General features: G+C 52.4%; 1 protein-coding gene across 4 annotated transcripts in view; it reads right to left on the bottom strand.

Moving 5' to 3' along the window:
* The window catches only part of CTDP1 (CTD phosphatase subunit 1), a 57740-nt gene extending 44633 nt beyond the window's left edge, over positions 1-13107 (bottom strand). For 3 of the 4 annotated variants that reach the window (XM_011226400.3, XM_034643229.1, XM_034643228.1), the window contains exons 1-3: positions 12861-13107; positions 1744-1827; positions 1022-1115 (exon numbers count right to left, since the gene is read on the bottom strand). In XM_011226400.3, coding sequence (XP_011224702.2) covers positions 1022-1115; positions 1744-1784 — 135 coding nt within the window. In that variant the 5' untranslated portion in view covers positions 1785-1827; positions 12861-13107. Of the gene's footprint in view, positions 1-1021; positions 1116-1743; positions 1828-8016; positions 8116-12860 lie in introns of all 4 variants that reach the window. The other variant, XM_034643226.1, reaches the window with a different exon arrangement.
* Positions 13108-13113: the final 6 nt, after the last annotated feature.

The raw sequence follows: 13113 nt of genomic DNA, 5'->3' as shown, positions 1-13113 counted from the left end.
CATGGCGGGAACAATGCGGGACACTTTCTTTTTATCCCCCAACTTCCCACGTCTGTCTCCGTCTCCGTCTCTGTCTCTCTTACTCGCTCATATACTCTTCTGTATTTCCATTTGTTCGAAGTTCAATAATTCAGAAAAATCAGCATCCTGTATCTAGTATTTTGTCTTTCCCACAAAAAAAAAAGCTGGTATATATCATTCAAAAGCACAAACCTGATAGAATTATAACACTGAGAAACGTCTCACCTACTTACCTACGAAAATGGGCAGCTCTGAAGCTGCCTCACAGGAAGACGAGAGCCCAGCTTCCACATCACTGGGGGGAGGCTCTGTCCTGGTGCCCCGCCCCCCATGAAAAAAAGTATCAGGACGCCTCTGACCAACACTGCCCATGAGACTCCTGAAACGCGTGAGAACTGAAGACAGTTCTGAGCATACACACCTGCTGGCTCTCGGGTGCTTAGGCTCCGCCCCACAAGGGCGGCCCTGCGTGCTTTTCCGAGAGGACTCACACGATAAGTGTCCTTCTCTTCCCTCCCCAGCCCTGCCCCCTGCACCTGCTCTGCCAGCGGCAAGTGCCTCTCAAACCCGACACTTGTCACCGCCCGTGCTCCCAGCCCTACCATCTTCTGCACACGGCAGTGTGCATGATGCCTTCCCCTCATCCCCACTCCTCCAGCTGCCAGTGGCTTCCCGCCTTCCCGTCTGTCAGCCTCCTGCTCCGTGCCAGGGGGACCACAGGAGCCACAGCACCCCAGAGAGCTCCTGACTCAGGGGCCATGGGGCCGGTACCTCCCTCGGAGGCAGAACCCTTCGGGAAAGAAAGAAACGTGCGCAGCCTTCCACACCGCAGGCAGACAGCGCGGGCCACACAGACCGCCCGTCTCCCCAGTGGCTGTCTCAGAAGCCATCATGACAGGCCTGGTACTTTCCCCAGCCGCCCTGTGCACAGTAAGAGAGGCCCACAGGGGCTCCTCAGGAAACGTTCTCACACTTGGCCTCTGCCAGAGTCAGGCCTTACCTCGGAGCTCACCATCAGCTCTGGGACGCTGTGCACCATCGACACCGTGGCTGTGGACAGAGGCACCTGCTGCTGCCCGTTCTTATTCTGCAGCCTGCAGACAAAAGGCACACTGACATGAACACCTGGGACTGGTCAGCTAGCCACAGAATGCACACGGGACTGCAAGGGTAAGACTCGAGTCTCCACCTCGGTGATGGTCAAGCTAGCTTAGTGCCCCGCTTCACTCTGCTGACAGCTGCTGACAGGTCGCCTGATGGCTGAGAGCAGGCAGGGAAGTTCTCACCAAGAGCTCACAAAGATCTCCCAGAAATGAACTGAGACGGCCACACTGAAACAGGAAAACACAGGACAGTCCATGCTGCTCTGCCCATCCCATGAGGGTGACCGCCTGCTGCTGGTGATAAAGAAGCCCAGGGAGCGAGGTGGAGGGACCCGGGAGCCGTGAGGCGCAGGCCGGCCATGGATGCAGTTTGCTCGGCGGTTAAGGAGAAAGCAAACCCACTACCCCTGGGTGAGCATCAGACACACTCCAGTGCTTTCCAATCTTATGGAAATAAAACCAGAGAGAATGCCTCCCTGGGAGACGGACCTGAGTCGCTAGATAAGGAGGGTGCCTGCCATCTGCTGTTGGACGTGGATACCCCTTCGAATCAGTAGGTCACCCCATCTCAAATGCCCAGAGGCACCGCCCAGAGGCACCGTGAGCTGCCAGTACTTACTGGGTTAGGTCTTGGCCACACTCAGCACACAAGCCTTTCATGACAACCGGGTGGCTACATCCTTCCAACCGCACCAGAACCGCTCTAGAAACAGAGATGAAAATGGTCCCAAATCAGGAAGGGGAGAAGTACAATCCCTTGGTTTAGCACACGACCACAGGGGGTACAGAGACCCCGAGGTCTGGTACCGCTTCTCCCAGGGACTTCCACCGAACTCCCGGCAGGTGGCACCCCCCAGACCCCTGTAGGGCTCCACCTCCCTGGCTGCGAAGCAGACGGGGCTTCTCACGCAGGGGTCTCTCTCGTATAAACACAGCACAGCCACATACGCCACAGCGGGAAGAAGCAGGGAAGCCCTGTCAGGAGAGGAGGCTCGGGAGAATACGAGGACTTGGGTAACGGCAAGAGTCACACTCTCGTGCTTCTGGTAATAATTCATACACACGGAAGCTTACGTGAATACAGCAAAGAGCAACCTGGTATGATACCGCCAAAGAAACGTGGTCTCGTGCGGATCATTCCCGGTCTACACAGTAGCTAGGACTCAGTGACCTTCTTCTGATGGCACTACTGTTGTATTTCTGGTTTTCACCAACACAGAAGTGGCAATTTCCTTTGTGCGCTAGTATCAAGTCCTGGTCGGAAGTAGGGCAAGTGGCATCCACACCTAAGGGCTGGTGGTCAGAGCACCACCGCCAAGTCAGAGCTCTGGGGGCCCAATAACTCAGTACCACGGGAGTCTGCTGATCTCACGGAGCCTCACCTAGAGCCGGGGCACCCGGGCACCTGTCAGGCCAGCGTCTGTGAAGGGGGGTGTTTCCTCACCAAGGCCACAGACCATACAGACACTGTGAGGTCTGCGAGTCGGCCCACCAGTGAGTGCCACACACTTCTTCCTCACCCATACTGCCCCAGAGCTTCTGGGCCACAAAGGACTTTCATGGGCTCACACAGGTACCATACGGGTACCCGGTACCAGGGGCGGCACCCCCTCTTCCCCAACCAAGCACTCGGTACCCCGACGACTGGGCCCGGGGCTTGCTGCCCGTGTCTCCATAGCCCAGCAGCATGCTCGACCCCAAACCATGGTGTTGGCATTCTTCAGGGAGGTGTCCTCCCATCTTTTGCACCATTTAAACCTCTCCCTAGAATCTGCCCGTCTCCCCAGTCTTCAACCAAGCCACCCCTGCAGTGGACCACAGTGCTCCTCAGAAAACTTCCCCGTCTGTATGGCAGCTGCTCAAAGATTTCTTCCTGCTACAGGTTCCTGCCCACCTGACACTGGGGATGTATGTGCCAAGAGCAGTCCCCACTGTGTCCCCCTGCCCCGTGCTTGCTGTCCACCTCCTTCGGCACCCAGCATTTCTTTAACCTTCCACCAACAGCTTCCGTGCCGCTGGTGTCGGAGCTGGCAGTCGGGTCTGGCTCTGGGACCACGGCTCAGCTGGCTCTCTCCACTTGACTGGCTCTGTAGCACTTTGCCCAACCAAGCCCAGTCCCCCAAGATGCCCACATGAGAGCCCCCTCACCCTCCTTTCTGACCCCACACCACCCCCTCCGAGCAAGCTGCCAGAGTCCAGGACTCCCGGACCACGGCCCTCACGGCAGGCACCTCCGAATCAGCCCTCACTCGGACATGAGAGACACACCCGCCCATGGAGCTGTCCAGAGGGCAGCCCACCTTGCAAATCACCTGCAATTCGGACTCCATCCTGCTGGGGCCCCTGCCTTGCCCATCCTGGTCTCCCGCATGCAGGAGGGGAAGCAACAGGCCCAGGAAGATGACTGTCTGAGAGGATAGGCGCAAGGCTGGCAAGAGGACTGACTTGTACTTTCCCAAAAGTCAAAGGTGCCTATCAACTGTTGGCTCATGGGTTTTTGAAGGGTTTGTCAGGCCTTCCGGAACCTGGCAAAAATCTGTTTGGCCCCTGGAATGCTGGGGTAGGTTTTATGAGAAACAGAGTGAACTGGTTCATTCACCAGTCTTCAGGATTTACGAATGGTGATGTTGCTTGCATTTTGATGACAGGTTCTGGGGACCTACTACTGCGTGAGAACGCGCAGGCACCGGGGACGGAAGGGTTCTGGTCTCAAGCGCAGCGGGACCTGGTGCCTAGGCCTGCAGATGCTGCCTCTCCTCCATGCCCACACCAGACAGATGTGAAATGTACAGGACAGTCTGCCTCTATTGCTTTTACTCATTTCTATACTAAAACATGACCTGCGGAATATTTTTCCAGGAATACCAAAATATGGGCTAGAAGGATTTCATCAATCTCTCCTAAAACGTTAACCTGAAGATGCACCTGGTGCCTCCAGCTCAACCAATAGACAGGTCGAAACACTCTGTGCAGTACGTACTTCCATTCCATAATCAGCCTTTTCATTTTCTGAATAGTGTTTTTCGAAGATAAGGTTTTAAATTTTGATCAAGTTCCATTTATCAGATGTTCTGTGTCCTTAGGAAATCTTTGTCTTACCCAGGTCACCAAGATTCAAGGGGAATTCTTAGGGGGTGGGGCAACTAATTCTAGAGGATTAACTGTCCTTCAGCAAAAGGAAGCTTCTAGAACAGGCCCCCACAAGGTGACAGGAAGCAGGTGTGGGATTGGGGGGCAAGGCCAAGCCGCACAGGTGAGGGGCACCAGGCTTCAGATCCCCTCAGCTAAGAGCACACTCAAAGCGGCAGATTGGAGACCAACGGATCTGGAACCCGCAGGTGGTGCTGGGAAGGCAGCCAGGGGTGGGATGAGCAGACAAGCTCTAAATGCACCAGGGCACGCAGAAGATGCCAGGAGAAGTGTGAACCAAGAGACACAGGAGTGCCGTGGATACTCACGGATGTTCCTGAACGCACCTGCCAGGGACCAGGTACAAAAAGGACCCGTAAGTCCGCCTGGAGAACAGAGTGAGGGGAGCACAGGCGCCACCAGCCGCCACACAGCTGAATGCATGCCTGATGTGGACAGGGCCAGGGCTGCGACACAGGTCTGATGGGCTGTGCATCCCAGGCCAGGGCATCACCATCTCCCAGAAAACAGATGGCAGGCCTTTGGAGAACCCCAACAATTAAGACATAGGCAGAAAAAAGAATGTCAATTAAACAAAACAAAACCACTGCTCACTTTAAAGGCTGAGGAGCCAGCATCCCAACAGAGGCTAGGGAGTGAACGTTTTGAGAAAGAAAAGGGAGTGAAAGAGGTAGGAGCCCCAGGAAAGACCAGACAGGGTGAAAATCCCACTGAGATGAAGATGTCCACACCTTGACTGGGAGGTGGTTTCCAAGGCACACACTTTTGTCAAAACTCACCAAACTCTGCAGTTAAAATGCGCACCCTGTCCTGGCTGACTACCGACTAATGAGGCCAACGCACCAGACCTGGTGAGAAAGGGCTGCTGGTGAGCCTTCCAGAGGGCTTTGTGGGAGAGCATCACAGCAAGGCCCAGAGAAGCATGGAGATGGGGCCGGCCCCTGGGCTACAACTCAGTCCTGCTCCCCCAGCACCATCCAGTCACCAGAGGGCTTCCAGGGTCACCCATGCAGGGCAGCCCAGGCTAAGGTAGGCGTGCCATTCACGGTGACAGCTAGTGTCATGACAGCCTGCCTTGTCACCCTGCAGACCCCTGGGACCTCACTGTGCCACTGCATGGCCACTGGGACCCACGTACTTGGCCCATGACATGCTCCCAAGTGCTGCTGGAAGTCCCCTCAATAGAGGAGCTCCCTCTGCTCAGAACCCAAGCCCAGAGCCACACTTCCTCCCGGAAGTCCTCTCAGCTCCCACTGCTCTGGGTGACACCCACTACACCCTCCGCCGGGCTGTAACTCCAAGGTCCAGCAGACAGACTCCCTGACGGAGCAGGGAGGCGCCAGCAGGCAAGTGGGAGGCAGGTGGCAGTGGAAGGGTACAGAGGTGGGGCACACAAGCTAAGCAGTCTGCACGTCTTGGCAATGTGGCCTGAATATGTACCTTCTCTAGAGTCTTTCACCTACAGGTTACAGTAAAGGCCACGGAATTTTCTGGGCTGGGGTCAAAGGGTTTTGCCTTTTGTGTCCCACAGAGCAGATCGGGGCTCCCCAGGGGAAACTGGGCCGCGTCTGGAGGCACCGCTGGCTGTCACAATGAGGGGGCAGCTATCGGCATCTCCAGGCTGGGGCCGAGGGCGCATAGGGTACCCCTTGCAAGCCCCAGTGCAGATAATACATGGACGGGCGTCAGCTTGTGAACCTGTCCTGGTGGAGTGCGCAGAGCTGGGTGTACTAGCAAACCCCATCCCCAAGAGGAGGGCGGTCGGTGACAGCCGCGGAGCAGGCACAGGGGGCCCCGGCTCTCAAAGGGTACCTGGGACAAGTCCAATCAACCCAAGGCCTGAAGAGACTATTTCACGTTGACAGCGACTATCACATGAGACGAGTACCACACAAAGCTTCTATAAGGACTCTTTCTGTGGTGATACGACACACGTGTCGTTATCACGTGACACGTGTAAGAGAGACACGGATCACTCACAAATCAACTTCACTTCTCATAAACTGCCTTCATTTCAAAACTGAACATCTACTCTCCTTGACGTATGAGTCACCCATAGTGTTAAAAGTTCAAGACCCCACGTTTGTAAATATTAACAGAGGATCTGCTAAATTTAAACACAAGGTCTCCATCTGAATTCAGCCTGACAGGGCGTGTCACGTTTCACCTAATGTGGCAGTGGGCTCAGCACTGGTGGGAGAGTCCACACAGGAAGAGTGTGGGGAGAGGAGATGGTACGCAGGTCATCAAATGCAAAACAAAATGTCACACAATTTTCTCAAAATACGCAAGTCAGAAGACACCATGTGCTACAATCTAGCAAAGGGGGCCCCAAACCAAGCAGCATCCCACTAGAAACCCACCGCGTCATAAACCCATCCATGCAGGATGCTACGGCCACACCTGCCAGGCTAGGGAAGAAACTGTGTTTAAAAATACAACACCATCTTCACTCACAGGGGAGGAGCCCTAGGTCTTCACAGAGATGTTTCTGACAAATGCTGATCAAAGACAAGTAAAAGATGCTATGTGCTGCCGCCGAGCCACCCCGGCCTGTAAGGGTTCTGGAATTTCTGCGGCCTGGGGCTCAGAGCAGCACACGGGACTGGACCGGACCACACAGGACATGCAGCACATGACAGCTCGTGACTAACCCTCAAAAGACTCAGAATGAACTGTTTGTCCCCCCGCCACCCCTCCCACCCAGCCAGACGGATACACACATATGGCCCACAGTACAGCATCTCAAAAAAATCCAGTCTACATTAAAAGGAGGGTAAAAAGACTTCACTCCCTGTCTGAATGAAAAGATCATCCAGAATGGTCTTACAGGGTCAGAGCACAGCACGACACCGTGAGTGGGCTGCTTCCTCTGCACCTTTGCCCGGGCCGAAAGAAGTCTCAGAAAAGTGAAGGAATGACCAAGAGAGAAGGAAAGAGTATTTTAAAAAAGTAACAGTAATGTCCTTTTCCAGTATAAGATGATTTCATCTTTGCAGATACTGATGCAGGCGATGAAAGGCAGGGAGTGATCCCAGTGTTTCTACCCTCAACGTAACAAACAGCCACCAGCACCGCACCCTAAGGGGAGTGGCACACTGTGACCTCTAGAGAAAACACTTCGGCCAAGAAGACCAGCCCCAGAACGTCAAGTCAGTCACCAATAAATGTTAACTTTCCTCGTTTGTCCTTGAAAAAAATCCATAGGAAAATCATGAAATGCAATTTCTGAAGAAGTTACTTTCCCCCAAATACACAAATACCGAACTCTCTTGAATCTTTTGTATGCATCAGCTTTCCTGTCTGCTCTGGCGGGAAGGCCAGAGGGCATGGGGTGTAGCAGGAAGAGCAGACGGTGCGGAAGCTGGGTACTCTGAACTCCGTGGTCGTAGAAGCCACCACTGTTAAAAGTTGGGTCTGACCCTTCCCGTCTCCTTGCAGACTGGGAGAGCTCAAGGACCTCCTCCAAGCTCTACACACACAGCTTAGTATACGAGTGCACTGGGGAGAAGGTCCATTGTGCACCCAACCTTGGTTCCTAAGTGTCATTCTCCATTAAAAGGAGGCAGGACTTCTTGGAGAAACGGGTGATCCCAGCGCTGCGAAGCAGGAGCCTCAACGCCATTTGCGTCAGAAAACACAACCGTGCTCTCAGACCGAGGGGCCAGCTCGAGGGGCTCCCGCTGGCCAAACCTGGGACGACAGGAGCATCGGACAAATAACAGTAGTGCACAATACGAACCCAAGAGTCCACGCCGTTAAATGATTGTTCTTATAGTAGAAAGCAAACCCAGAAATGGAGAAGGAATGACAGACTTGAGAACGCCACCACTGGACAGTCCTGATAAAAAACAAGAGAAGAAGAGATTGAGACAAGAGTCATCAAGATACCAAACACGATGGGTGACCATTTGATGAGAGAATTTAAGATATTTACTGAGGAAGAAAGTATCTCTCACAAGACACTTAGCAATTACAACAGGAAAACTAGTAAGTTTTCACTACAGCCACCACTGTGACAAACCAGAAAGGAACAAACTGAGGCCACCTGCTGCCTGATGGGCACGCTCAGGACACACAGGGGCTCTGGCAAGTCCTGCCCAAATGCACACCACAATGTGAACCGACAGCCAGTCTGCAAACCACCAGCTGCTACTGAAAAGAAAAAGGAGGAATGGACAGAGGAACCACCCAAGGTTAGAGACCCAGGAGCTCTGACAGCTGAGCCAAACACGTGATCTGGGGTTTCTTTTGCTTCCAAGGACAATACTGGCTCACCAGGGAGATCCAAAGAGCAGAAAATAGCCCAGTGTGGCCATTACTCCTGATTCTGATCATTGTACCACAGTTAGTTAAGAGAATTTTTTTAGGAAATCGAAATATTTAGGGATAAAGTGCATCACATCTGCAACTTAGGACACTGGTCTGCCTAAAAACTCGGGAAGACAAATACCACAAGTGAGGGGGAAGAAGGGTACAGAAGATTTGGCAACATGCTGACCTTTGGAAAATCTGTGTGACACGTGAGAATTCTTGGTACTACTCTTGCAACTTTTCTCCAGGTCTGGAATTATGTCCACAAAGAAGCAAGAAGGTACACTTGCTTTGTGAATACTGCAGGGGCGGGTGAGGTGCCAGCGACAGGGCGCAGAGCAACGGTGATGGCCGAAGCACCACCCCACTGTCTGCCATTCAAGCAGGGCCCACGCGGAAGTGACAGCCAGGACAGAGCCACTTCAGAGCACTTTGGCCACCTCCGGCCTGGTGACTGAAGGTGTGCTTGTAAGAGACAAAACCCAAAGCATCTGAAGAAACTAAAATAACAACAGATGACCCGTTCCCAGTGCCACAGAAAGCCTGCACACTTAGCTACTGAGATTCCACAAAGCAATTCTTTACAGAATTCTCTTTAACCTGTCTGCACTTCCAGTGTGGCCTCCTAGGACTCCTTTGACAAAACTCCATTTCCCTAACGTGTTTCAAAAGCAAATGGCACCACCGCCATCCCACCAACTCACAGCTAGCACGAGACCAACCAGATGGGAGGAATCTAGCAGCACCCGCAATTCAAAGAACCACCGTAAAACCATGAATATCTTCTAAAAGTTTCTTCAAAACACAAAGACTAAATAGGTCAACATTTAGTTCAAATCCTTTAAGTTCTAAGGAATTTTATAAATATAAAGTGCAAAGTAAATATTTAAGATCTAGTTACAATCTTTAGAAATTATATTTATTTTTAAAGATATTACACAAATACTTTGCTTTGTTCTACTTTGTCTAGATCCTCACTTCCCTAAACAAACCAACAAACAAAAAGCACGTTTTCTGAGACAACTGATATATTACTTCCTTTATTATCACTTTTGGCTTTACTATCAGTATTTATGCAGTTCAAAAAAGATACATGAAATTAAAGATTTGCCCATTCCTCTGTAACCAGATATTTGATTTCTTATAACATACTTTGAAATTAACTTTAAAAATGAAAATGGAAATAAGTATGGTAATGCAAGCTACAACCTATTTAAAACCTACCCATCGGTTTTTAGGCAGACCAAGCTTCAAAGCCCTTTGGTTCAAAGGTCTTTAAAGGATTAGATGAGATACATAAAAATCAAAAGGACTGCAATAAAAATAAATCATGCATGCATTAATAGAATTAAGCAGATAAAAAGGCCAATGGTTTTCTGGTTAAGTGAAAACTGGGGAAAAAAATCATCTGAAGTGGGTTCAATTAAATGAAGTGACAATCTTCCCAATTTTAGACATAAATGTCTTTTTAATAGGATAATCATTTTTTAAAGATATTTTTAAAGATTTTATTTATTTATTTGTCAGAGAGCGCGTGCGAGAGAGTGCATGCACAACAGGGGAGCGGCAGGCTCCTCACTGAGCAAGGAGCCCAATGCGGACTTGATCCCAGGACCCTCGGATCACGACCTCAGCGGAAGGCAGACGCTCCATCAAGTGAGCCACCCAGGTGCCCCTGAGTAATCTTCTAAATAGTGCAGATAACAACAGAGAAGAATAAGATCATTTAACTAAAAGAATGTTCTAATTCATCAAGGCGGTTTGACATCGGGTTGGACTAGTAATTTCCTTCCTTCCAAGGCAAGATCTCTGCAGACAAGTATTTTAGTGCACCATTCAATGGCGCTCAGAATTTTAAATCCCGCACAACCTAACTTTAGATTCTCAGTCTAAGTTTTCTTTATGAGTTTCTCTGAGATTTTTTATTCTAAAACCTACGAAGCAAGCATGGGACAGTGGTGCTTGGTCAGTGATGCAGCACTCAGCCCAGACCCTGGCTGACGCAGACATTCTTCTGTAGACAGACTACGGGGCACAGAAGGAGCGAGGCAGACATCCGCTAGAGACACCTGCCCCAACCCCCTTGGGTCCTTACCCACCACCAGACTTGTCCCCAGATTATTTCATATATCCTCCTTTGGAACTTCGCTGCCTCCCCGTGAATGACAACAGACATAAAAGCAGACAGGTGGGAAAGAAGGACATCATTAGGTAAACTAATCATTAACAGATTAAGTTTATGACACATCATGCCTTGTCAGAATATTTTCAAGTCAAAATAATTTTAATCACGTGGAAATTATGAAGATAGATATGTACTCTCATTCTGTTTCCCCACACTGGGACTCTCCGGATGCAACATGGTCTAAGGACAGCAGCATGGCATAGGACGCCCTGATGGGAAGCCTCAGCAAGGTGAGCTGCTGGGCACGTCAAAACCCCTAGGGACCCCAACGCGTGCGTGCCCGCCCGCCCACCCTATCGGAGGAGGAGGAAGGCTGTAGTTCCCACCTCTACTTGACAGCAGGTACAAAACATACAAGCCTATTAGAGGTCAGAATGATAATCTAGAGATTATTTCAGCTACACCCAGAAGCAATTCCTACAACTAACTGTTCATTGCCTGAGAATAACTGCCGATGTGGTCGGAGAAATCCTGCCGATGCCAGCGATGATGGAGACAGCAAGGACAGCTCCAAGCTGGTGAGCCTGGCTGTGACAGTTCTTTACCTGCATCCACTCACGCCTGCACTCCAGGAGAAATACTATCATCAGACTCTCAGAGGACCTCGTGATGAACCACAGCAGCGAGATACCCTAAGTCTCAAATCCCAAAACACAAAAAGAGCACGAGAGCTTGTCATCAGGTTAGTCCCTTGGCTGCCTGGTGAAAGTAATGTACACGGTTCCTCTGCTTTGCTAGTCCGGCTGATGTGATCAAAGCATTGCACATGGAGTTTCTCACTAACTAGTTGCACCTAGTCCCTGACCTGTCTGGGCCCTACCGGCCTTTTCTCGATAACTGGAAGAGGAGGAGGGCATGAAGAAGAACGCTCCCCTCAGGAATCTTCTACGCAGTGACATGCCAGCATTGGGCTTCATCTCCACAACTGTGGGCTCACTGGCTTATAGGCCCAAGTGATGGTCAGGTAGGCTCTGACCTCAAAGTAATGATGGCAGCATGCCACAGCATGCCAGATGTAGAGCCCAGCGAGCCTCTCCCTTCCAAAGGAGGCCAGCCAGACAGCGCCGGTGGAGGGAGCAGCCCCAAGGTAGCTCCTGCCTGCATTCACTGGGCAGGCGTGGCCCCTATCCCAAGCCCCAGGACCAGGGTGCCGTCTCCAATGAGTGGGGAGAGGTGGACACAGGAAGAGGCTCCTGGGGTTGGGATGGAGACCAGTCCTCTCCTGTTCCACTGGGGAAGGGGTGTTTGGTGGGGAGTGGCAGGAAGCAAACGCTCAAAAGTTGTAGTTAGTGCAGCCACAGCAAGAGGAGCAGAGATTAGAGCAAATGGCACAACCTGCCGGCTGGAGTGCGCAAAAGGGGACTGAGCACCTAAGAGCCTAAGATATACTGTGGCCCCGGCAGAGGGAAGCTGTGCACCAACCACCACAGCAGGAAGCAGAATGCTCACCTGCCGGGTTTCTGCTCCCGACAGTGAAAACAACTACATGACTCATATCTACACACCTGTACCCACACATCAACACAATCTCAGGGCACAACACCGGTAAACTCAGACACAAAGTGTAGATGGACAGGTTCGCCCACTTAAAAAGAGAAAACAGTCCCTTATGAGGTTGAAACGCAGGTATGAGCAGCTAGAGTCTATCCCAGGAGAACGTGCTACTCCTGTGTTATCCTGAACTACCCGCGCTGAGGCCGCACCCCCTTCCTGAGCTACGATGCACAAACCGCACCAGGCTTTACAACCGCGTTTCTCGAGCTTTACGAGCAGCCCAAGAAGCGTACCCCACCCCCAGCAGTTTACACCGCGATAACAAGGTGAAGCGCGTCCTGTCCGCGCAGCCTCGGGGGCGACACCTACAGAAGGAGAGCGAACGCCCCTATCTTCTAAGGACTGCACTTTCGACGGATGAGAACGCGCTCCAGTTAAGTCACAAGTAGTGACTGTGGTCGGGTTTAGACAGACCCGCAGACGCGTGAAGGTCTCCCCAAGCTCAGTCCCTTTAGCTGCAGCCCCGGGGACCCTCTCTTGCCCAGTACCCGGCCCAGGACCCCTCCACACCCCGCTCCTCGGGCCCCACTCACCCGGGGGCCACCACCTGGCCCGGCTGCGCGCACAGCTCCCGCACCACGCCGGCGCGCTCCGACTTCAGCCTGCGCTCTGCGCGTACGCAGCCCCCGGCGCCAGCGCGGGCAGGGGCGGGACCGGCGGGCTGCGCGGAGGCGGCGGCCTCACACACGGCTAGCACGGAGCCGATACGCACGGCCGCGCCCGCCGCCACCCTCCACTCGAGCAGGCGCAGCGGCCCGGGGCCCGGGCAGCGCACCTCAGCCACGG

Source organism: Ailuropoda melanoleuca, chromosome 14 (genome assembly GCF_002007445.2).
Source record: "Ailuropoda melanoleuca isolate Jingjing chromosome 14, ASM200744v2, whole genome shotgun sequence".
In the NCBI taxonomy this organism is placed as follows: domain Eukaryota; kingdom Metazoa; phylum Chordata; class Mammalia; order Carnivora; family Ursidae; genus Ailuropoda; species Ailuropoda melanoleuca.
Note: the sequence above shows the minus strand (reverse complement) of the source record. Positions and strands in the feature narration are given on the sequence as shown.